The following is a 19,098-nucleotide window of genomic DNA, read 5'->3' as shown; positions in this document are numbered from 1 at the left end:
GAGCAGAGGGCACTTGGATGTTACAGCTGGGGAACGAGGAGGCTCTTAGGTAAAGATTTCCACTGCTTAAATAATGCAGACCAGAACGCTGCACGTGGCGCAGACGCACGGGCAGAGAGAATGCCAGGCCGGGAGGAACACACTCAAGACAGCAGCAAGGGTAAACGCTCCAGGGCATTTACTCTCATCCGTTTGGGAGTCTGGCTGCCATTAGAAGCTGCCTTTTCCCCCCAGTGTGATACCGCAGCAGCTGCAATCAGCTGGGGCGCCCAAGCTAGCAGCCTCCCCAGTAGAGATGGCCCAATGGAAGATCCTACAGGTGGGATGGAGAGGCCGCGCAGGGTGCCCTAGAGATCAGGAGCATGTTAGGCTTCCCCTGCAGAAGGCTGGATAAATGAGATGGCTTGAGAGGGAGAATAGAACTAGTGGCAGGTCAGGAGCCCACCTAGCTGGAACTTTGTATCGCAGAACTACACAGGCACCAGACACACAGAAATAAACAAACTCATTAGACCGGACTAAGCTCAAAAATCCAGATCCTAATGGCAGAACTCCCACTGCCCTCCTTGGGACCAGGGTTTTGCTTAAAACCAGCAACTCAGAAGCCTGGGGTAGACGCTTACCCAGGGCCGGCTCCAGACCCCAGCCTGGCAAGCATGCGCATGGGGCAGCCCTTTCCCGGGGGGGCGGCAGGCTGGGCCGGCGGACCTGCCGCAGTCATGCCTGCGGGAGGTCCACCGGAGCCCCGGGACGAGCGGACCTGCCGCAGGCATGCCTGCAGAGGGGCGCTCGTCCCGCGGCTCCAGTGGACCTCCCGCAGGCATGACTGCGGACGGTTCGCTGGTCCCGCGGCTCCGCTGGACCACCCGCAGGCATGACTGTGGCAGCTCAAGCGGAGCCGCCGGACCTGCGAACCGTCCGCAGCTGCGGGAGGTCCAGCCGAGCCGCGCGACCAGCAGACCCTCTGCAGTCATGCCCGCGGGAGGTCCGCTGCTCCCGCGGCTCCGGGGCGCCTCCCGCGCATGACTACTTGGGGCAGCCAAAAAGGTAGAGCCGCCCCTGCGCTTACCAGTCTGAAAAACAGCCAGAGAGTCAGCGTTTTTCATTTGCAAGTCTCCCTGCATCCCACCTCTTCCTCCTGCTGCTTGGCTCAGGCCATTTAGCCTCATGGCCCAAATGGCCCCAGTAACCCTCAAGTCTCTCACCCTCCTCTAGGAACATTTACTCAGGATCAGATCTGCCTGCGGTCCCTGAGGCCACCTCCAGTGGAAGCCTCAGCCCCACAGGCTTTAAGAAATTGAGGGGGGATAGATCTGAGTCCGTCCCTATGAAAGGGCACAGTCTGTTGGGTTAGCTTTCACCCCGGCCTCCAAACGCAGCAGCTGAGTCAAACAGATTCTGGGGTGTGTGATTGATCTCGTGGAAGGCAGGCAGCAGCAAGCCTGGGTGCGCCAGGTCACAAGGAGGCATTTCCATGCACTTAACAGTGTCTTTAATGTTACATATGTAAATAGGCTGGTAAAAATCCATTCGGTGCGGTGTCAGTTACTGTTTAATAAGTGGGTGTGCAGGCAGCCCTTAGAAGCAAACAGTTCACGGACAGCCCACTAGAGGGCCCCCAAGAGCAGCTACACCTTCCTTTGAAGCCATTAGCAGCAGAATGCCAAGGAGTTTTAGGGTTGGTCTACATGGGGACATCCAGGAATATTAATCCGAATTAACTGAAGGTGTGAATTCAAAGGGGATGATTTAAAACAGCATTAAATCCCCATGAGGCCACTGTTATTCAGAACGAAGTGGCCTTAATTTGGTTTAGTGTCATTCACTTGGAAAGTGAATGTAGCTAGACCAAATTAAGGCCACTTCAGTTCTCAGTGAGGGTGTTCACAAAGGGGTTTAAATGCAGTTTAACTAATCCACTTCAAATTCACACCTCTAGTTAATTCGGATTAATATTCCTGGATGTCCCCATGTAGACAAGCCTTCAGATTAACCCGCCAGCCCAAGTGACTTACTCAGGGTCACAAAGGGAACCCGTGGCGGAGGTAGGAATTGCCTCTAGGTGTCCAGACATCCAGTCCTGTTCCTTAGGCCCAAGGGTCTCCTCCATTCCTCCAGCTGCCCAGACGGTTATTAATTATCCCTATTGCGTAGACCCCAGTCAGTCAGGGCCCAGTTGTACTAGGTGCTCTACAAAACAGAGCCATCCCCCACTCCTCTAAACATGAACGTGGTTTCCACCCTGGGATCCCCTGCCAGGATTCCCCTCTCCCTCATTCTGCAGCATTAGAAGAAGGGCAGCCGTGACTCCCAAGTTAAGAACTCGTGCACTACACCACATTCTCAACCATTTGTTCCACACGCAGACACGCGCCCCATAGCGTTTTGCTCGTGTGTCAAAGGCTCAGCCCTTATCCAAGGGTGAAGTTCCCCGCCACAGAGTTTGCAGTCACACAAACAGGACGTTAATTTTAGACAAAAGCAGCACAACAGCAGCTTCTCAGCTCTGCCTGAGAGTTTGTTTACCGTTTCCCATGCTGGGCAATAAAATAATACCAAGCAGCAGCATTTAAGTCAGTCTTGCAAAAGAGTCATGAAAATTTACCAGCCCGGCAAGCAGGAGAGTGGAGTTTTGCCAGGCTGATGTACATGTAGCCAGAAGGGGCTGCTCTAGGCAGAATTAGAGAGGTCTGTTTTGATTCAGTGGCAACCTCTCTGCAGCTTGCTGGGGTAGCACCAGGGCTTATCTACATGGGGACATGCAGGAAAGTTCATTTGAATTAACTAACAGTGTGAATTTGAAGTGGCTTAGTTAAAACACATTAAACCCCTGTGTGAATACCCTCATTTAGAATTAAAATGGCTTTAATTTGGTTTCTGAATGAAGGTATTCACACACAGGTTTATTCAGAAACCAAATTAAACCACTGTGTGAACACCTTCATTCAGAAACCAAATTAAGGCCTTTTTAATTCTAAATGAGGGTGTTCACACAGGGGTTTAATGTAGTTTAACTAATCCACTGCAAATTTACACAGTTAGTTAATTTGGATCAACTTTCCTTCATGTCCCTGTGTAGACACGCCCTCGGTTTCCTCCCTGCAGTTGCAGTGGGGTATTATTCTACAGATTCTCCTCTGCCCCAAATTAAGTAGTAAATGATACGGTACCATGGGAAGGCCCTCGTTAGCTGCCATATCACCTGATCCGATGTGCGTCAGGTGTACAAAATTCATCGGCTCCCCTATCATAGTGCGGTCAATTCGCCTCCTTTTCTTTTTCTGCAGGGAGAACAAAAACGAAGACTTAACAGACACAGAAATTAACATTAGCTGGCAAAGAGAGATGCATCATTGACAGGCATTTGGGGCACAGAGTGTGCCCACTGGGCTTCGTGACAAGGGCACTTAGTGGGTTACAGGATACTGGTTTGCCCCTTTGTGTGGTTTTTAAGGGCTCTCCATGTGCTTTATGTAGCAGGGAGTATTTCATCGTGCCCGAGTTACACATGGGGAAACTGAAGCACAGACAGGGGCAGGGACTTGGCCAAAGTTGCAGAGGAGTTGGTGGCAGCACCAGGATTAGAACTCAGATCCTAGCTGGCTGATTCCTAGAACAATGCAGGCACCGATTCTGTGCTGTGTCTCTCCAGAGGGAAAGGGGACAACACAGAACCACGTTCCCCGCCCTGTGCTGCTTCTGCTCTGGGGAAATTCTCCCCTAGCCACCTTTTCACAGGCCCTTTGCACAGCTGAAGTGGCGTTCAGGGGCCAGATCGGAGCCTAGAATCAGTCCCCTGTGGGCCAGATTCTGCTGTCAGGTCCATTGCTAGAGTCAGAGTAACACCCTGAAGTCCATGGAGTGAGAGCGGACTCTAGCCCAGAGCCCATGAAATGGAAGAAAGTTGTTGGAGTGTGTGTATGAGAGATTCGTGTCAAGCACCCCCTGCCTCCAGAGCTTGAGTCATTAAGAGACCCAGAAAGCAGAAGCTCAGCCAGCCCACATGAGTTTTTCCCCCAGAGTGGCTGGGGAAGGAGGGCATCTCAGATGGGAAGGACCCCCAGAGACAGGGGATTCCCCGGTAATCACACGAAATTGATCGCCTGCCGGATCCTCATGGCTGATTCTTGCTCCATAGAGGGTACGCTCATCCTGGCCAAGGGCCCGGCTGATGTTCCCTGACCAGAACATTCCTTCCTGGCCCCCAGACCTGGTGCTGGGGTGAATGAGTGTAGGGAGGCAGCAGATCCCCAAGACCCCATCCCTATGCCAGCCCCCAAGTTACAGCCTCATGCCCACCACCAGGTGCATTCCAAGGGGTTTTTGCTCGTGGCTACTGCCATGGGTCTGATCTGGCTTGGGTCCTTCCTACGGATTGCGGGCAAACACAAGGAGAGGGAGAGACATCCCAGCTGGAGAGTCAGAGTCAGAACCCCGATCGAGAAGATGTCAAAGGATTTTAAGATACCCCAGGGCAGGAGCAGTGAACAAGACAGCAGCAGTGAACAAACCTTCCTGCCCTACCGCCAGCCCAAGAGCGGTCGCTGCAGCTGAACTTCCCAACCCACAAAATGGGGGCGGGTTTGGGATTACGTCTATTGTGGAATGAAGGACAGGTGTGTGGGGGAAAATACCCCCACCATTCAAATAGGGTAAGTAAATCTAACTGCTCTGGAGAGGGAGGGGGATTTCCAAGCACTAGACACTCCAGCAATAGGTGAGAGACAGCTCTAACCACGGCTTGTGAACACGACGTGGCTACATCTACGCTTGCAGCTAACCGAGCTCCCCTGCCAACGGGGCCTGCGATCCCTGCATCAGATCTCGTGCTGGCCTGCAGCCTTCACTTCTCTGCCTCTGTCAGGCAGCAAACAGTGACTTCACCTCCCCCCCAGCCACACTCAGCGTAAGTTTTGACAGGATGTCTGGCCACAACGCCCGCTAGCTGTAGAGACCGGCACTTTGAAGCCGAGAACCCAGGCTGTAACTGAGGAAATATTTCAAAATACGCTGTCCTTTCAGTAGGAAGCGGGAGGATGGATGCAAAGTGCAGAAAGGCTGCTGCCGCAGGTTGGAAGCAGCCCGTTCCCTATCTAACCCTTTGGCCAGGCTCCCCTGGCAGCTCAGGTGATCCAAATGGCAGAACACAGGGCCAGGCTCTTTTCACAGTATCGGCGTTGCTTGCATTATGGACATTTTACAGCATGCTGTGAAACATTCGGCATCAGCTATGGTCAGAGACGGGACTGGACTGGCTGGACCATTGTCCGCTCTGGGCATGGGTTGGCTCCTCAGCGGAGCTAGTCAAAAACGTTTCCAACCAAATGGTTTGCACCAAAAAATGCTGATTCAACAAAATCCAAAACATTTCGTGGGAATGTATCAATTTCGTTGAAAATTTGACAGGAAGTCACTGAAACTTCTAATTTATAGGGGGCATTACGGATGAAATGAAAATGCAGAATAAAAAAAAAAAGAGTCAGAACAGAACACGTCAATAAGGTTGTTTTGATGTTTCTGAAACGACATCTTCAAAATTTCATTGTGCCGCAAAGTTTGAAATTTGGACTCTTTGTTCTCATTCGGGACAAAAGGTGGTTTCAAAATGCCAGATGTTCCCATTTCCTGACCAGCTCTAACAAACAGACTTTCCTCCCCTGACTTCAGCGGAGCTACGCTACCATGGCACGTGCAGCCTGCATTAGCCACAAACGAGAGCCCACGAGGCCAATTAAGTCATCTGGCCTCACCTGAGAGAAAGACGGGCCAGGGTCAGCTGAGCTAGAAACCCAGCAGGGGAAAGGTTGGACCAGTATTATAAAGCCAAGAAGCTGAGGTCAGAAAGGGGCTGACTGCACAATGTAGGTGCAGTGGGGATAAAGGGAAGAATGCGTGAATTGATTAGAGAATTTTTGAGTAAACGGACCAGGCAGGTCAGAGTGGGGAAAGTTATGTCGAATATCATTTTAACAATGGTACACCACAGGGAAGCGCCATCAGCCTGGCATCATTTAATAGTGGGATAGATCTTCAAAACAAATAAGTGCTGGTGTCCCTCTATTTTCAGAGGATTGTGCTGGATGAGTTAGGAGCAGGAATGCTGAGGTGGCCAGAAAGAGAGACTCAACAAAGCACTATGAGAGACTTCAGCCTGGAGAAATGCATGTGGGTTTCAAGTTCGCCATTGTAAAACAAAAGGATTGTTCTTCACAAAGAGGAACGCTACGAAGCAATGTAAACTGGGTCTGTATAGAGAACCACTAGATTGAGTTCAAAGGTTTTGATTTCTAGGGGTAGATTTGATAGATTACTTCGGAAAGATCATACAGATTGCTAAAGATAAATGCAAAGGAAGGATCAACTTGCTTAAAAAGTCTTGCTAGGACTAATTTGGGGGTGAATAAGAAAACACAGCTGATGGTATACGGAGCCTTAAATCAGACCAGTTATCTATCAGCTATGGCTGCCAAGCTCTTGGGTAAGCATCAAAAGCAGAACTTGATAAATTAGATTGAATACAAGCACAGGCACTACAAGTTGTGCGTGGTGCATTTATTACCACATCCATAGGAGCACTACAGGCAGCTGCTAATGAAATGCCAGTTCCACCACAAATGAAGCTACTGGATCTAACTTTCTGGGCCAAAGTTAATGGGGATTGCAGTGAAGAAACATACCAAACAGGCGTATGAGGATTGTTGGGATTTCAGTACGTGAACTAAAGCACTTACAACGTTAGAACGCCACATGTTGTCCAATTCAAATGTGGATGCAGGAGTTGAAAGACAAGGAAAAGCTAAACAAAGTGAAAAAACTTTTAGTCATGGGAAAAATTAGTTATGGATGGAAAGCCACACGTCCAAATGTGGATTTAGATTTATTTGATAAACTTACGGATAAATAGGAGACAGTAGGTATAAAAAAAATTAAGTGTACCAGTATCAGGATGAAAAGTGGAGTCGTTTTTGTCAAATATGTACAGATGGGTCCAAAAACAGGAAGAGCAGGAAACAGCATATTATGTACCAAAAGTCAGGAATTTGTGCATCTAAAAGAATAACCGATTTTGTAGCTGTCGTGCCAGCCAAACTAGTAGCGACAATGCTGGCATTAAACTGGATTGGTGATGTACAGCCAGCAGTGGCAGCCAGTCATCTTTTCTGACTCAAGATCAAGCCTTTTCGCAACAACAAAAAGGGGCGTCTCCATCTGTAGAAGTGATTTAAAAATCAATGAAATGATATTTCGCGTAACAGAACTAGAACAGATGCGGATGCATGTAGCATTAGCTTGGATCCCAGCCCATATCAGGCTAACAGGGAATGAAATGGCAGACAAAGCAGCTAAAAGCACTGTAAGAAATGGAAGGCTTGATACAGAAAAACCCTTCAGTGTTTGAGCAACGTCAGTCCAGGTTATTAGAGAGACAAGGTGGGTGAAGGAATCTCTTTTATTGGAGAGAGAGAGACAGACGAGCTTTTGAGCCCACAGAGCTCTTCAACAGAAGTTGCTCCAGTAAAAGATATTACCTCAGCCTCACCTTGTCTCGTGAGTAGACAGGAATTCAAAAGCCTGGTACAGCAAAATTTAAGAGAAGAATGCAAAAAAATTGGATTAAAAAAAATACAAAAAGGAAAAAGATTTTTTTGGATTGTGCCCTAGAGTTGAGGGTAATGACATACCTTAGGGCCCGGATGGGGAAAACGAAATGATTTTGTGTGGAGTATTAATTGGGCCCTGTGGTTTGAATGCAAATCTTTTTTTCGAATCAATAAACACAAAGATGGGCTATGTGTACCCAGAAGAAACACTGGATCCCCTTTCCTGGCTATGCCAGGGCTTTGATACAGAAAGGGAAAAGCTCTGGGGAATTGAAATGGCTTAAAGGTCACAAATGTTACATTAGATTATTTAGGGAGGCTACTGGGGAAAGGGGGCACCCTTAGAACGGTGTGGTTACATCACTTGATAGACACAGGGCAGAACAAGAGAATACAAACGGCTAGGTAGTTGGTGGCGACTATAGACTAACCAGTCAAGCCTGGTTTGCCATGAAAGAAGAGCAAGACAGGAAGGAGAAGATAGGGAGGCTGGTAGGAAGAAGCCCAGGGAAACAGCAAAAAGGGATTGAGGACCTCGATTGCTGGTTGGTAGGGTCCCCGGGTTGGAAGTTGCTGTAGGGGTGGGCTGGGCTCCCTGCCAAGCACTGGTATTGTGGTGTAGAGCTTCGAGCTGGGGACGGCACTGGGACAGTGGTCCTGTTGGAAGGTGTAACCCCGGAAGGGGTGGCCTAAATGATGAGCTGGCCAGAGGGCCAAGCGCCATATGGGGGTTTACACCAGACCCTCTCTTGGTGCCTGGGAGGAAGGTGGATGGGGCAGAGGAACGGGGATAGTGCGACAGGGGGAGGAGGATGAACCTGATCGAATCAAACCCAAATTCCTCCTTGGAAGGGTTAATGCTGATACTCCAAGCAGCCCAGGGCCCCCAGAGGGAACCAGCTCACAAGTTTCTGTTCGCATTTCAGGGCAGAAGATTATTTTTAGATTTCTATGAGAACTGCCTCTGTGTGTGTGTGTGGGGGGGGAGAAACACAGATGGCTGGCAGCAGAGCAGAAAGGGGAGGGTGGCACAGCACCAGGGAGCCGCACACAATAACTCTCAGCGGTGAGACCTTGGTGCAACCTCTAACTGCAACCTAGGAGGAGTCCAACTGGCACGTCCCCCACATACCTGCAGAGGACGGAACACACCCAGCAGCAACCGCGCACCAGGCCTGCCCCGGGCCGGGCACGCCAAGGGTTAAGCACATTCCAGCCCAGGGAAAGAAAGGCCCAAACAAGCTGGTGAATTAATGAAGGCTTTGGGAGTTGGCAGCAAGCGCTGGTGGATTCCTGTCTCCGCGCTCTGCTCCGCGGGAGGGGAACATGGCTCTTATCGCCAAGGGGCCTTCGGTGCCAGGACCAATGCAGCTTCACAGGCTGGCATTCGGCTGGCACTGCTCGCCCCCTCCAGTTCCCAGCTGACGGGGCTGCCCGCGCGTGCGTTCATCTGTGCTGGAGGCCGGGAGGAGGAGAGAAACGGCTAGAGACTGAGCAAAGCAAGCCAGACAAAAGGAGGACCCTTAGCAGATGGAGATGGCAAAGAGCATTGTCTAAGAGTAAAGCACAGGATTGGGCATCCGAACCCCTGGGTTTATTTGCCATGTGACTCTGGGCAAGTCACTTTCCTTCCCACCCCCTAGAACTCGACACGCTGCTCCCCTCCTCCACTGGCATCTCTGTCCCTCAGCACCACCTTGCTCCTCTTGGTGCAAGAGCCTTCTCCTCTGCAGCCCTGGAACAGCCTCTCTGTATCTCTCTACCCTCCTCTGAAATCCTGGGACATGTGCCAGGGGGGCAGAACCTCTCCTGGGATCCCCCTCTGCATTAACACCCACGGGTTTCCTCCCTTGCTCCAGATACCTGGTCCTCTGGGCTGGCCAGGCTCAGAGCAGAGGGGAGCTGATTCCCAACAAGCTGCTCCTCTAGACGATGATTCAGCGCAGAAAAGGGGAGCCAGGAAAGATGCAGCATTAGCCCCCTGAACAAACGCTGCCAGGGCTGGAGCAAGGGAGCAAGACAGCCCTGGACACGGATGAGGTGGTGACGTTTCAGTGGGCAGAGTTAAACGTTCTGGCTGGATTTCACAGCATGGTTCTAGTCTGAAAAGTGACTCAGAAAAAGGCTCCTTCCTAAGCAAATCGTCCTGCCCCCTGAAGGTGTATTCAGAGTCCTGGCCGCTTAGCCCTAGAGACCCAGTGCTCAGCTCACCACCAGGCTAGTCCATTCCTGCTTTAAGCACTCACGACGCACGAGCTGGCGCTGAATCCAGCTCACTCTCCCGGAACCGTGGCTTAAAACAGAGCATTACTTCTACACTGAGCAGATCTGAGCTGGAGTCATTGAGAGCAAACAAACTAGGGGAGCTGCATGATGCCTCATTTGGGAAGCTGCTTCTCTGAACTGAGCCCAAATGGGGCTGGGCAACGGGGTGGCCAGTAACGATTTTTGTAGCTTTGCTGCCTAACATAAGAGCAACCAAGTCTCATGCTTCAGGGCTGCCTGTAGCAGGGGCCAGGAAGGAATCTCTCTCCTGCAGAACTGCACAATTGGCCAAGCATAAACGGGGGGTTCTCCCTTGCCTCGTTCTGCCGAGGCAGCAGATTTCAGCATTAGATGGCTCAGAGGTCTGATCCAGAATGCAGGAGACAGGTGATATGGATTTGGAGCTGCTCTGGAATGAATGACTACTGTGCATTGACCTGATTGGTGGGATGTTCCTGTATGAATATATTGGTTGAAGAAGCTACGCCTGCCTCGTTTACCATCAGGGACGCCTGTGGCCTCTTCCACAATCCTTTCCTCCCTTATGCTTTGTTCCTACTGCTAAAAACAACCAACGCTTTGGTCCCTGACTTCTGAAGGGAAGAACCGCAGCTGTCTAAGCTCTGTCAGCCCCACTGGCTAAGCACAGGATGTTGTAGCCTAGAGCCCAGTCTAAGACCTCGTTTCCATGGGGACACTCCAGAAAGTTAATCTGAATGAAAAAATTCACACCCCCGAGCGCCGTAACTAAACCAACCCAACCCCCAGTGTATACCCAGCTAGGTCGATGGAAGAATTATTCCGCTTCTCTGAGAGGTGGATTTGCTACAGTGATGTCACTACAGTTCCTGTCACTGTAGTAAGTCTCTACACTCTGTGTAGAATTTCTAGCGTCGACAAAGCCTGAGCATCCCCATGTAGACAAGGGCTAATGGTGGAGAACTGCAGAATTCCAGCCCAGGAGAGCCCGGACACCAGGGAGGTGTGGTTTGCACGCCAAGATGCAGCTAGCTCTGTAACCACAACAACGAGGTGGGTTGACGGGTGTTCTCCTCCAGGGCCGGCAGATTAAGAGGAACAATGAACCGATCGGGTAGGGCAGGAGTCCGGGTACTAGACTACAGGGAGCAAGAGGCTGATCCGGTAGAGCGAACCCCATGGCCATGCGGCACTGTACCTCTCTCCCACCCCGTCCCATGCCGATGGCATCAAAAGGTGAGAAGTTTACATGGGAGTGACTTACCGGTTGTGGTTTCTCTACTACGCAGCAGCCGAGCTTGTGCCAAAAGTCACTCATATTCGCAGAGGCTTCCAGTTTTTCTTTTTCCCCCCACCCACTTCTGGTCACTCCGCTTCCAGATGTGGTCAAGGCTCTCCGGCCCCCCGGCTTCACTCCCACTTGAACTGGGAGGGTTTACGCCCAAGAGAAATGGCAGTCCAGGCCCAGCTCTGAGTCACTCCATGGAGTAGTTGGTCTCTGGAAGGAAATCCCAAGGGAAAATGGGGGAAGGTCACTTTCCCTTCAGCTCTCAGGGACGTGTGTCACCGTTCAGGTCCCCTGCGCTGGCCACACCTACCACAGAAGGAGAGATTTGGTTAGGAGCCTTATCAGGATGCATCAGAGCACAAGCAGTCTGTGGGGCACAACTCCATTCCAGCTACACCCCACTCTGCGTGCATCCCACAGAGCCATGGCTGGGGTACCAGCATCTCCAGAGGGCTGGGTTACAGCGTCTCCTCCATCCAGGGCACCGTGGCAGAGAAGAGAATGACTCATTAGTCAGCCCAAGCAGACATAAGCTGGAAATACCCCCGTGCACGGAGGACTCCAGCCATCTCAGAGGAACACAAAGGGCCCTAAAGTTATAGGCTGCACGTCATGTAGCTTCCCCCACCCCAGCCAAGGTAGCCTTCCAACAGCTTTCCCAAGTCCAGAGGTTGTGCTGCTGGTCAATTAAACAATACATCTGATTAACAGATCTCATGCTTCAGGGCACAAGCGGCAGGGGTCAGGAAGGAAGCCTCTTACCCCATGGGAGAGCATTGCACAATTTTTTAGCTTTTGGAATTCCAGTAGGGATTGGTCACAGCAGGAGGCAGGATATCAGACTAGACAGACCCACGATGGTATCTGGCTATGGCAAATGCTGTGTGCTGAGCAGGGGAGTGGAGGCTGGACTCCTGGAGTCTGTTCCCACATCACTGGGAGAAGTGTGGTCTAGTGGTTGGCAGCAGGGGGAAGAGAATGCCTGGAAGTCTGGATTCCATTCCCAGTTCTGCCACTGACTCGCTGCACTACTTTGGGGTGAGTCACTTTCCCTGATCCAGGCCTCAGTTTCCACATCTGTAAAACGGCTGCAACATGCACTTTGAGTTCTGTGCACACAAAAAAGAAGTCACTCTAGAAGCGCAGCATTACTAGTCACTGAACTCTGCTCATTTCTTTTGCAGTCAGGGGATTGTTTCAATGTATTTCCTAAAAGACGTGCTCTAAGAATGAAGTCCTATGGTCTAGCCCAGGGGTGGCCCAGCTGCAGCTCACGGGCCACTCTTTTACAGTTAAAGTGTGGCTCACGGAGCCCCCCCATTCTCAACCTACTGGGCTGGGGGGAGCTCAGGGCTTCTGCCTTGCGGCAGATGGTGGGGCTAGGGGCTTCTGCCTGGGGGGGGAGGTCTAGGGCAGTGGTTCTCAAACTTTTGTACTGGTGACCTCTTTCACATAGCAAGCCTCTGAGTGAGACCCCCCTTATACATTAAAAACACCTTTTACTATATTTAACATTAATAATGCTGGATGCAAAGCAGGGTTTGGGGTGGAGGCTGACAGCTCGTGACCCCCCCCCATATAATAACTTCGCAACCCCTTAGGGGTCCTGACCCCCCAGTTTGAGAACCCCTGGTCTAGGGACTTCTGAACCCCAGCAGGTGCCTCCCGTTGGGCTGGGCTTCAGTACCGGCAGGTGCTTCCTGTGGGGCTGAAACCCCAAGGCCCCCCGCCCTGCCGCAGGGCAGAAGTGCCGAGCGGGTGTGCCTGGCTCTTCAACGTCTGAAGATGATCGTATGTGGCTTGGAGGATTGGTAAGTTTGGCCACCCCTGGACTTGGGATCACGGTGATCCCTTCTGGGCTTAAACCCTATTAAGGTTTTCTAGCCTTCTCTCCGTCACACCCCCACACCACAACCCGCACCAGAAACAACACACCCCAGCAAATACCCTAGAAACATCTGCTGTGCCCGGGGTTGGGGTTCACAACCCCCGCAGGCTCCCAAACAGCCAGATCCTCAACGACCGACATCACCCAACGCCGCTCAGCTCGGCTTCTTTCAGCTCGAGCGCCTGCCGGTTTGCCCTGAGAGGAGGCGCGAGGTCTGCTTCTCAGAGCCTCTGGGTGGGGTTGCAGCAATCTCCAGACACAGCCGCAACCACTTCCTGGGCGGCAGCTGCAACCCGAAGCTCTAAACACTGTGTCAGTGAGTTCCCTCGAACTTGCCCTTTGCTCCCAGTTCGGGCCATTTTAAAGCCTCCTACAATGTGCCCAAAGGATCGGAAAGATCGGCGGCTCCGTCGGTGGGAAGCTGCGGCAGGATGGGCCAGGCTGGTCTGGAATCGGCTGCCCTGCTCTTTCCCGGGGGTCAGGGCCGAGCAGAGACAGGGAAGGGACCCAGTTAAAGCTGGGAACTGGGAGGCTTTTGACTGTCTAGGGCGGGACAGTCTGGGATCTCCTGCCATGTCAGCAGGGCCGCCCAGAGGGGGGGGCAAAGGGGGCAATTTGCCCCGGGCCCCGGGCTCCGCAGGGGCCCCCAAGAGAACAGCGGAGGCTCCTGCCTCCGCCCCTCTCCTGGAGCCTCGGCGCATCAAGCGCCGAGACTCCGGCCGAGCCCCTGAGCCCCGCCCCGCTCCGAGCCGCGTGGGGAGGGGGCAGGGCTGGGAGCTCCGCTCCCTCCGCTCGGCGTGGAGCTCGCAGCCCCGCCCCCTCACCACGCGGCTCTGAGCGGGACGGAGCTCAGGCCCCGCCGGCCACACGCTGCCGCTGTTCTGGCGAGGCGCTGAGACTCCAGGTGAGGAGGGAGCCGGGGGTAAGAGGCTGGGGCCGGGGGGAAGTGGGACCCGCCGCCGAAGCGCAGCCTGGTCTTTGGCGGCGGGGGGCCCCTTCCGTTCCGGGACCCGCCGCCGAAGTGCCCCGAAGACCCGCGGCGGGGACCCCCCCACGCCGCACTTCGGCGGCGGGTCCCGCTTCGGCGGTAATTCGGCGGCGGGGGGCCCCCGCCGCGGGTCTTCGGGGCACTTCGGCGGCGGGTCCCGGAACGGAAGGGCCCCCCGCCGCCGAAGACCCCGGGCCCCCGGAATCCTCTGGGCGGCCCTGCATGTCAGGGCTCTGTCTAGCAGGGAAGGACCGTTCTCCCCATGTCAGAGGAGGAAATTTGAGGCACAGAGGGGGAAGGGACTTGCTCAAGGTCCCAGTGGGAGAGCCGGGAATAGAACCCAGGAGTCCTGCTGCCAATGTCCTGGAAGGATTGCTTCCCAGCCCCTCCTCAGAGCAGCACTGGGGGGGGGGGGGAGGTTGCCCAGAGGGGCACGTGACTGGAGAGAGGGCTCACAAATGCATGTACTTGATTGACAATATGATCTTTAGCGTCGCTGGCCCTGGAGGCACGTGCTGTTCTCTGACAGGTCTGCAAAGCTGCCCTCCTCCCGCTGAGCTTGACACGCCCTGCTCAGCCCCCAGCGCGGCGGGTAACGCGGCCCTGGCCACCGAGCGAGTGGGACGCCCCGGGCGGCTGGGCGGGTTGGGAACACGCCCTTTGTTGGTGGCAGTGGTTGAAGCCAATGGCCCAGCTCCTCCGTTCGGATACGCTGCCCCCTTGTTCCTGAGCCACGCTGGCTCAGAGAGGGTCGCGGCTTCCCATCCCTAGGGCTCAGGAGAGACTCAGTCCCTGGATCTGAACAGGGATTCCCCCCCCCCACACCCCCCGCCTCACCCAGCAGGACGGGTCAGCGACGCTCCAGTGCAACGCAGGCGAGGAGAAAAGAGTCGACCGCCGTTCCAAGCTCCCCGGCGCGGAGTTATTCAGGGCAGGGCCTCTGGGAGCAGCGAGCATCATTGCTCCAACTGCTGAGCCTTCGCTTCCCAAGCGGGCGGCGCAGCGAGGAAGCGGTCCAGGTTAGAACCGCTGGCCGGGATCCTCATGCCTTCAGCCATGGGGGTCCACAAAACGAACTGCCCACTGCCCTGGCCAGCTGAGCGGGCCCGTAGGATGCTACGCAGGTGGCTCGGTGCTTAAGAGCTCTGCATCCATCAAGTCACAGCAGCCTCTCTCATAGCTAGATAAGGTTTCTTACAGTTTATTGCTCATGGGCAAAACCTCACACGCCCAAATCCCGTCTCACTGGATGTGAACGTTAAAGATCCCAGAGCGTTAAGAGTCGGGATATGCCCTCTTCCTTTGCCAGAATTCCTCCTCTCCCAAAACCTGCACCTGTCAATTGCCACCCTCCACCCCAGAGGCGGCTGCATGTCCGTGGGGCTGCGGGTACATATGATGAATGATGCTATAGAAAGACGATATTATCGTTACAGGGGTAGACGAAGATCCCATCTGACCCCTGCAGCAATCAGCTGACCCCAGGAAATGCAAGAGCGGTGAATAGCTACTGGTGTTGTAGGACATCCAGCCTTTCACCACAGATCTGGAGAGCTGATGCATACATGGAAAAAACGATGCACAATTCCAAGCACACCTCGCTCTCATTCACCACATTCCATCCAGAGAGCTCAAAGCACTTTGCAAGGGCAGGCAAATATCACCGTGCCCATTTTATAGATGGGGAAATGGAGGCACACAGACTGGAAGTGACTAGCTCAAGGTCACACAGCAGAGCCCAGGACAGAACCCAGGTCTCCTGAATCCTGTGCTCTAACCACTGGGCCGCACTGCCTTTCTGCATGGCGCCAGACACTCCCCTGAAAATCCACTGACTTTTTGCTTTGACTCAAATGTTTGACTCAGTAAGGGGGAAAAAAAAAAAGGAAACATGATCAGCACTAGCTACTCCTGCGGCTGACTCTAATCTTCAGCGGCAAGGGCAGGAACATGTCAGAACAAGAGTAGCCATCACGGAAAAGCACATAATGAAACTGAACTAACCAGGGACTGAATCCGGTGCCCTAGATCCAGCAGCTGTTGAATCGAGACATTCAAACAGAGGCCTGGCCACTCCTGGTCATTAAAGATCCAACCCCCGGTGCTCATCACAAGAGTTCGACTGACTAGATTGCAATTTGGTTAACTATGATTTGTTGACCATCCCTTTGATTTCAACCAGTCCCAATCTTGTGCTGAGAGGCTGCTAAAGAGATACCACGCTGCTTTCAGCCCCAGAGGTGGCTGCATTTCAGGGTCCGGTGAAGCAATGTTCGGATGACTCATTTATAAACCACTTTAGGGTGAAAGGCACAATATTGTTTACTAAATCCCCTGAGACCCTATTTACCTTTGTAGCCTGGGCTTGCCTGGTGGTGGCGGCCGCATATCCTATTCAGAACATGTCTGGTGACATGCAGCTTAGACAGTTGAGTTTCAAGAGAATCTGGATTAGATGTACTCAGAAAGTGGGTTCCCCCCCCCACCACCACCACTCATGGAAACCTTGGATCCTCCCACCATACACACAAACCAATTTTTCATCAAAATTTTCCACAGAAGCATTTGAATTTTTTTGCTGAAAAACAAAATCTTTCCATTCTGAAATGCTGCCGCAGTGTCTCATGGGAGTCGTAGTGCAGTTAGCTCGTGCTCCCATTCTTCTCTAAAGGCCAGGCGCCCTGGTAGGACTACATCTGCCATCACCAGGGTGCATCATGGGAGATGTAGTCTGGCTGGGAACTGCCGCCCGTAGATGCGAATGGGGACACAAGGAAACCCAGCTGCAACCATTTTAACACTGGAGAACCTGCAGGAGTGGATGGCTTCCTCAGCCCTTAATTGGAGGGGGCGTGGAGAGAGATTTTCATAGAATCATAGGGTTAGAAGGGACCTCAAGGGTCATATCTAGTCTAACCCTCTGCCAAAATGTGGGATTTGTTGGGAATAAACCATCCAGCCTCTTGAAAGCCTTCAGCAAAGGAGCTTCCACACCTCCCTAGGCGTCTGTTCCATTGTCCTACTGGGCTCACTGTTCGGAAGTTTTTCCTGAGATTTGATCTAAATCTGCTCTGCTGTAGTTTGAACCCACTGCCTCTTATCCTGCTCTCTGTGGCAGGAGAGAACAATTTTTCTCCATCTCTTTCATGGCAGCCTTTCAAGTATTTGCAGACTGCCATCATGCCCCTCCCTTAATCGCCTCTTTTCCAAACTAAACATACCCAGATCCTTCAGTCTTTGCTCAGGTGGCGCTTGCATTCCATCCCTTAGACCACCTTTGTCGCTCGCCTCGGGATCCTTCCCAGTTTCCCTACATCGATGATCAAAGTTGGACACGCTACTCCAGGTGAGGCCTAACCAGCGCTGAACAGAGCGGTGCTATCACCTCCTGGGACTTGCCTCTGTTAACGCAACTCAAAATGGCATTTGCTTTTTTTTGGCAACAGCATCGCATTGATGACTCATGTTGAGGATGTGATCCACCGCAACTCCCAGATCCTTCTCAGCAGTGCCGCTAAGCTTCCCTAACGGAGGAGAAGAGAAACCAAATGCACAAATATAGACTGGGGGAATAACTGGCTTGGCAGCGCCTCTGCTGAGACGCATGACCCTTGCGCTGCTCATGGTTGAATTTCATTTTGTCTAAAGCCCAGTTCTCCAATTTATCAAGATCCCTCTGAATTTTAGCTCTATCCTCCAAAGTGTTAGCAACTCCCCCGCCCCGCAGCTTTGCGGCATCTGCAAATTTGATGCTCTGTAGTCTTACATCCAGGTCATTAATAAAGATGTTAAACGTCAGACCCAGGACAGATCCCCATGGAACCCCACCTGAGACCTTCTTCCAATCTGACATCATCCCATTAATAGCTACTCTTGCTTTGCGATGGTTAAACAATAATGCATCCACTTAACGGGCCACATTTCTCCAGTTTACTTACGAGACAGTCATGTGGGACTGTGTTCAAAGCCTTGCTGAAGTCCAGGTACATTACGGCTACCCCGTTCCCCCTATCCATCGAACAAGTTACCTTGTCAGATAAGGAAATCAGTCTGGTTTGGCATGATTTGTTCTTGGTAAATCCATGCCGGCTAGGGTGACCCGATGACCTTATTTTATAGGGACAGTCCCGATATTTGGGGCTCTCTCTTATATAGGTGCCAATTACCCCCTCCCACCCCATCCCTATTTTTCACACTTACTGTCTGGTCACCCGGCTGCTGGTGCTCACCCTTTATTTGCTAATTGAATGTTTCATACATTGCTCAAGTGGCTTCCCTGACTGATGACAGAGTATTTGAGTGAAGCATTTTTTAAAATGAGAGAGATTTTAAAAAGATGGATTAAAAAAAAATCCTTTAAATCAGATTTCCTCTCTCTGATGTCATAACCCTTCCAGTTCACCGGTCACCTTTAAAGTAGTCCTAGGGCGGGCAGGTGACCAGCGTAGACAAGGCCCAGAAGTGTCCAAGTCCACTGCTCCCCCCCCTTTGCAGGTCACCTTTAAATTCATTAAACAAAAATACACAAACTGCCAGACAAAGCAGCTCCCCGTCTTAATAAGATTATTCTTGTGCAACGACACATTCTCAAAAGGCCTTTTACCCCCACGAGCTCCTTCCTTCACCAGTGAGGCAAGATCGGGGAGAGAGACAAGGCCTCCCGCTCTGAAAATGGCTGCTCTGTTCAGATAACAGGAAGCTGCTTTCAGTGGAGCGGAACAGGGCTGCATTTTATTTTCTCTCTCTATCGTCAACAAAAGCGTTTCCCGTGAGGTCTGCGCTCTGCAGGGGGAGGTTTTTCAGGCCATCGCCTCCTGTTATTGTCCCCGTGGCTCATTAACCTGGCGTGTCGGTCGACAGAGTCCTGGTGTGTCCTGAAACCACCCCCGGCACTCCAGTCCCTAAGGCATCACGCTTCCTGCTACAGAACCCGAACTGGGGCTGGCAATTCCCCCACCGTGTGTGGCTGAATCATTCCAAACCCGACCGTGCTACGCGTGATGCTGCAGCGTTATTTACCTCGCAGGAGCTCCAACAGACTCCAGGCAAGATCGAAGCCCCGTGGTGCAAGGTGCTGTACAAATGTGGG

The 19,098-nt window shown here is 52.5% G+C and overlaps 1 protein-coding gene across 1 annotated transcript in view; it reads right to left on the bottom strand.

Moving 5' to 3' along the window:
* The window catches only part of CDC42SE1 (CDC42 small effector 1), a 54,607-nt gene that overhangs the window by 14,443 nt on the left and 21,066 nt on the right, over positions 1-19,098 (bottom strand). The window contains exons 2-3 of the mRNA XM_044991135.1: positions 11,110-11,439; positions 3,171-3,281 (exon numbers count right to left, since the gene is read on the bottom strand). Of these exons, the coding sequence (XP_044847070.1) occupies positions 3,171-3,281; positions 11,110-11,163 (165 nt within the window). The 5' untranslated portion in view covers positions 11,164-11,439. The remainder of the gene's footprint in view (positions 1-3,170; positions 3,282-11,109; positions 11,440-19,098) is intronic.

This window comes from Mauremys mutica, chromosome 17 (assembly GCF_020497125.1).
Source record: "Mauremys mutica isolate MM-2020 ecotype Southern chromosome 17, ASM2049712v1, whole genome shotgun sequence".
In the NCBI taxonomy this organism is placed as follows: domain Eukaryota; kingdom Metazoa; phylum Chordata; order Testudines; family Geoemydidae; genus Mauremys; species Mauremys mutica.
The sequence above is the reverse complement of the archived record's forward strand: the minus strand, read 5'-3'. Positions and strand labels throughout refer to the sequence as shown.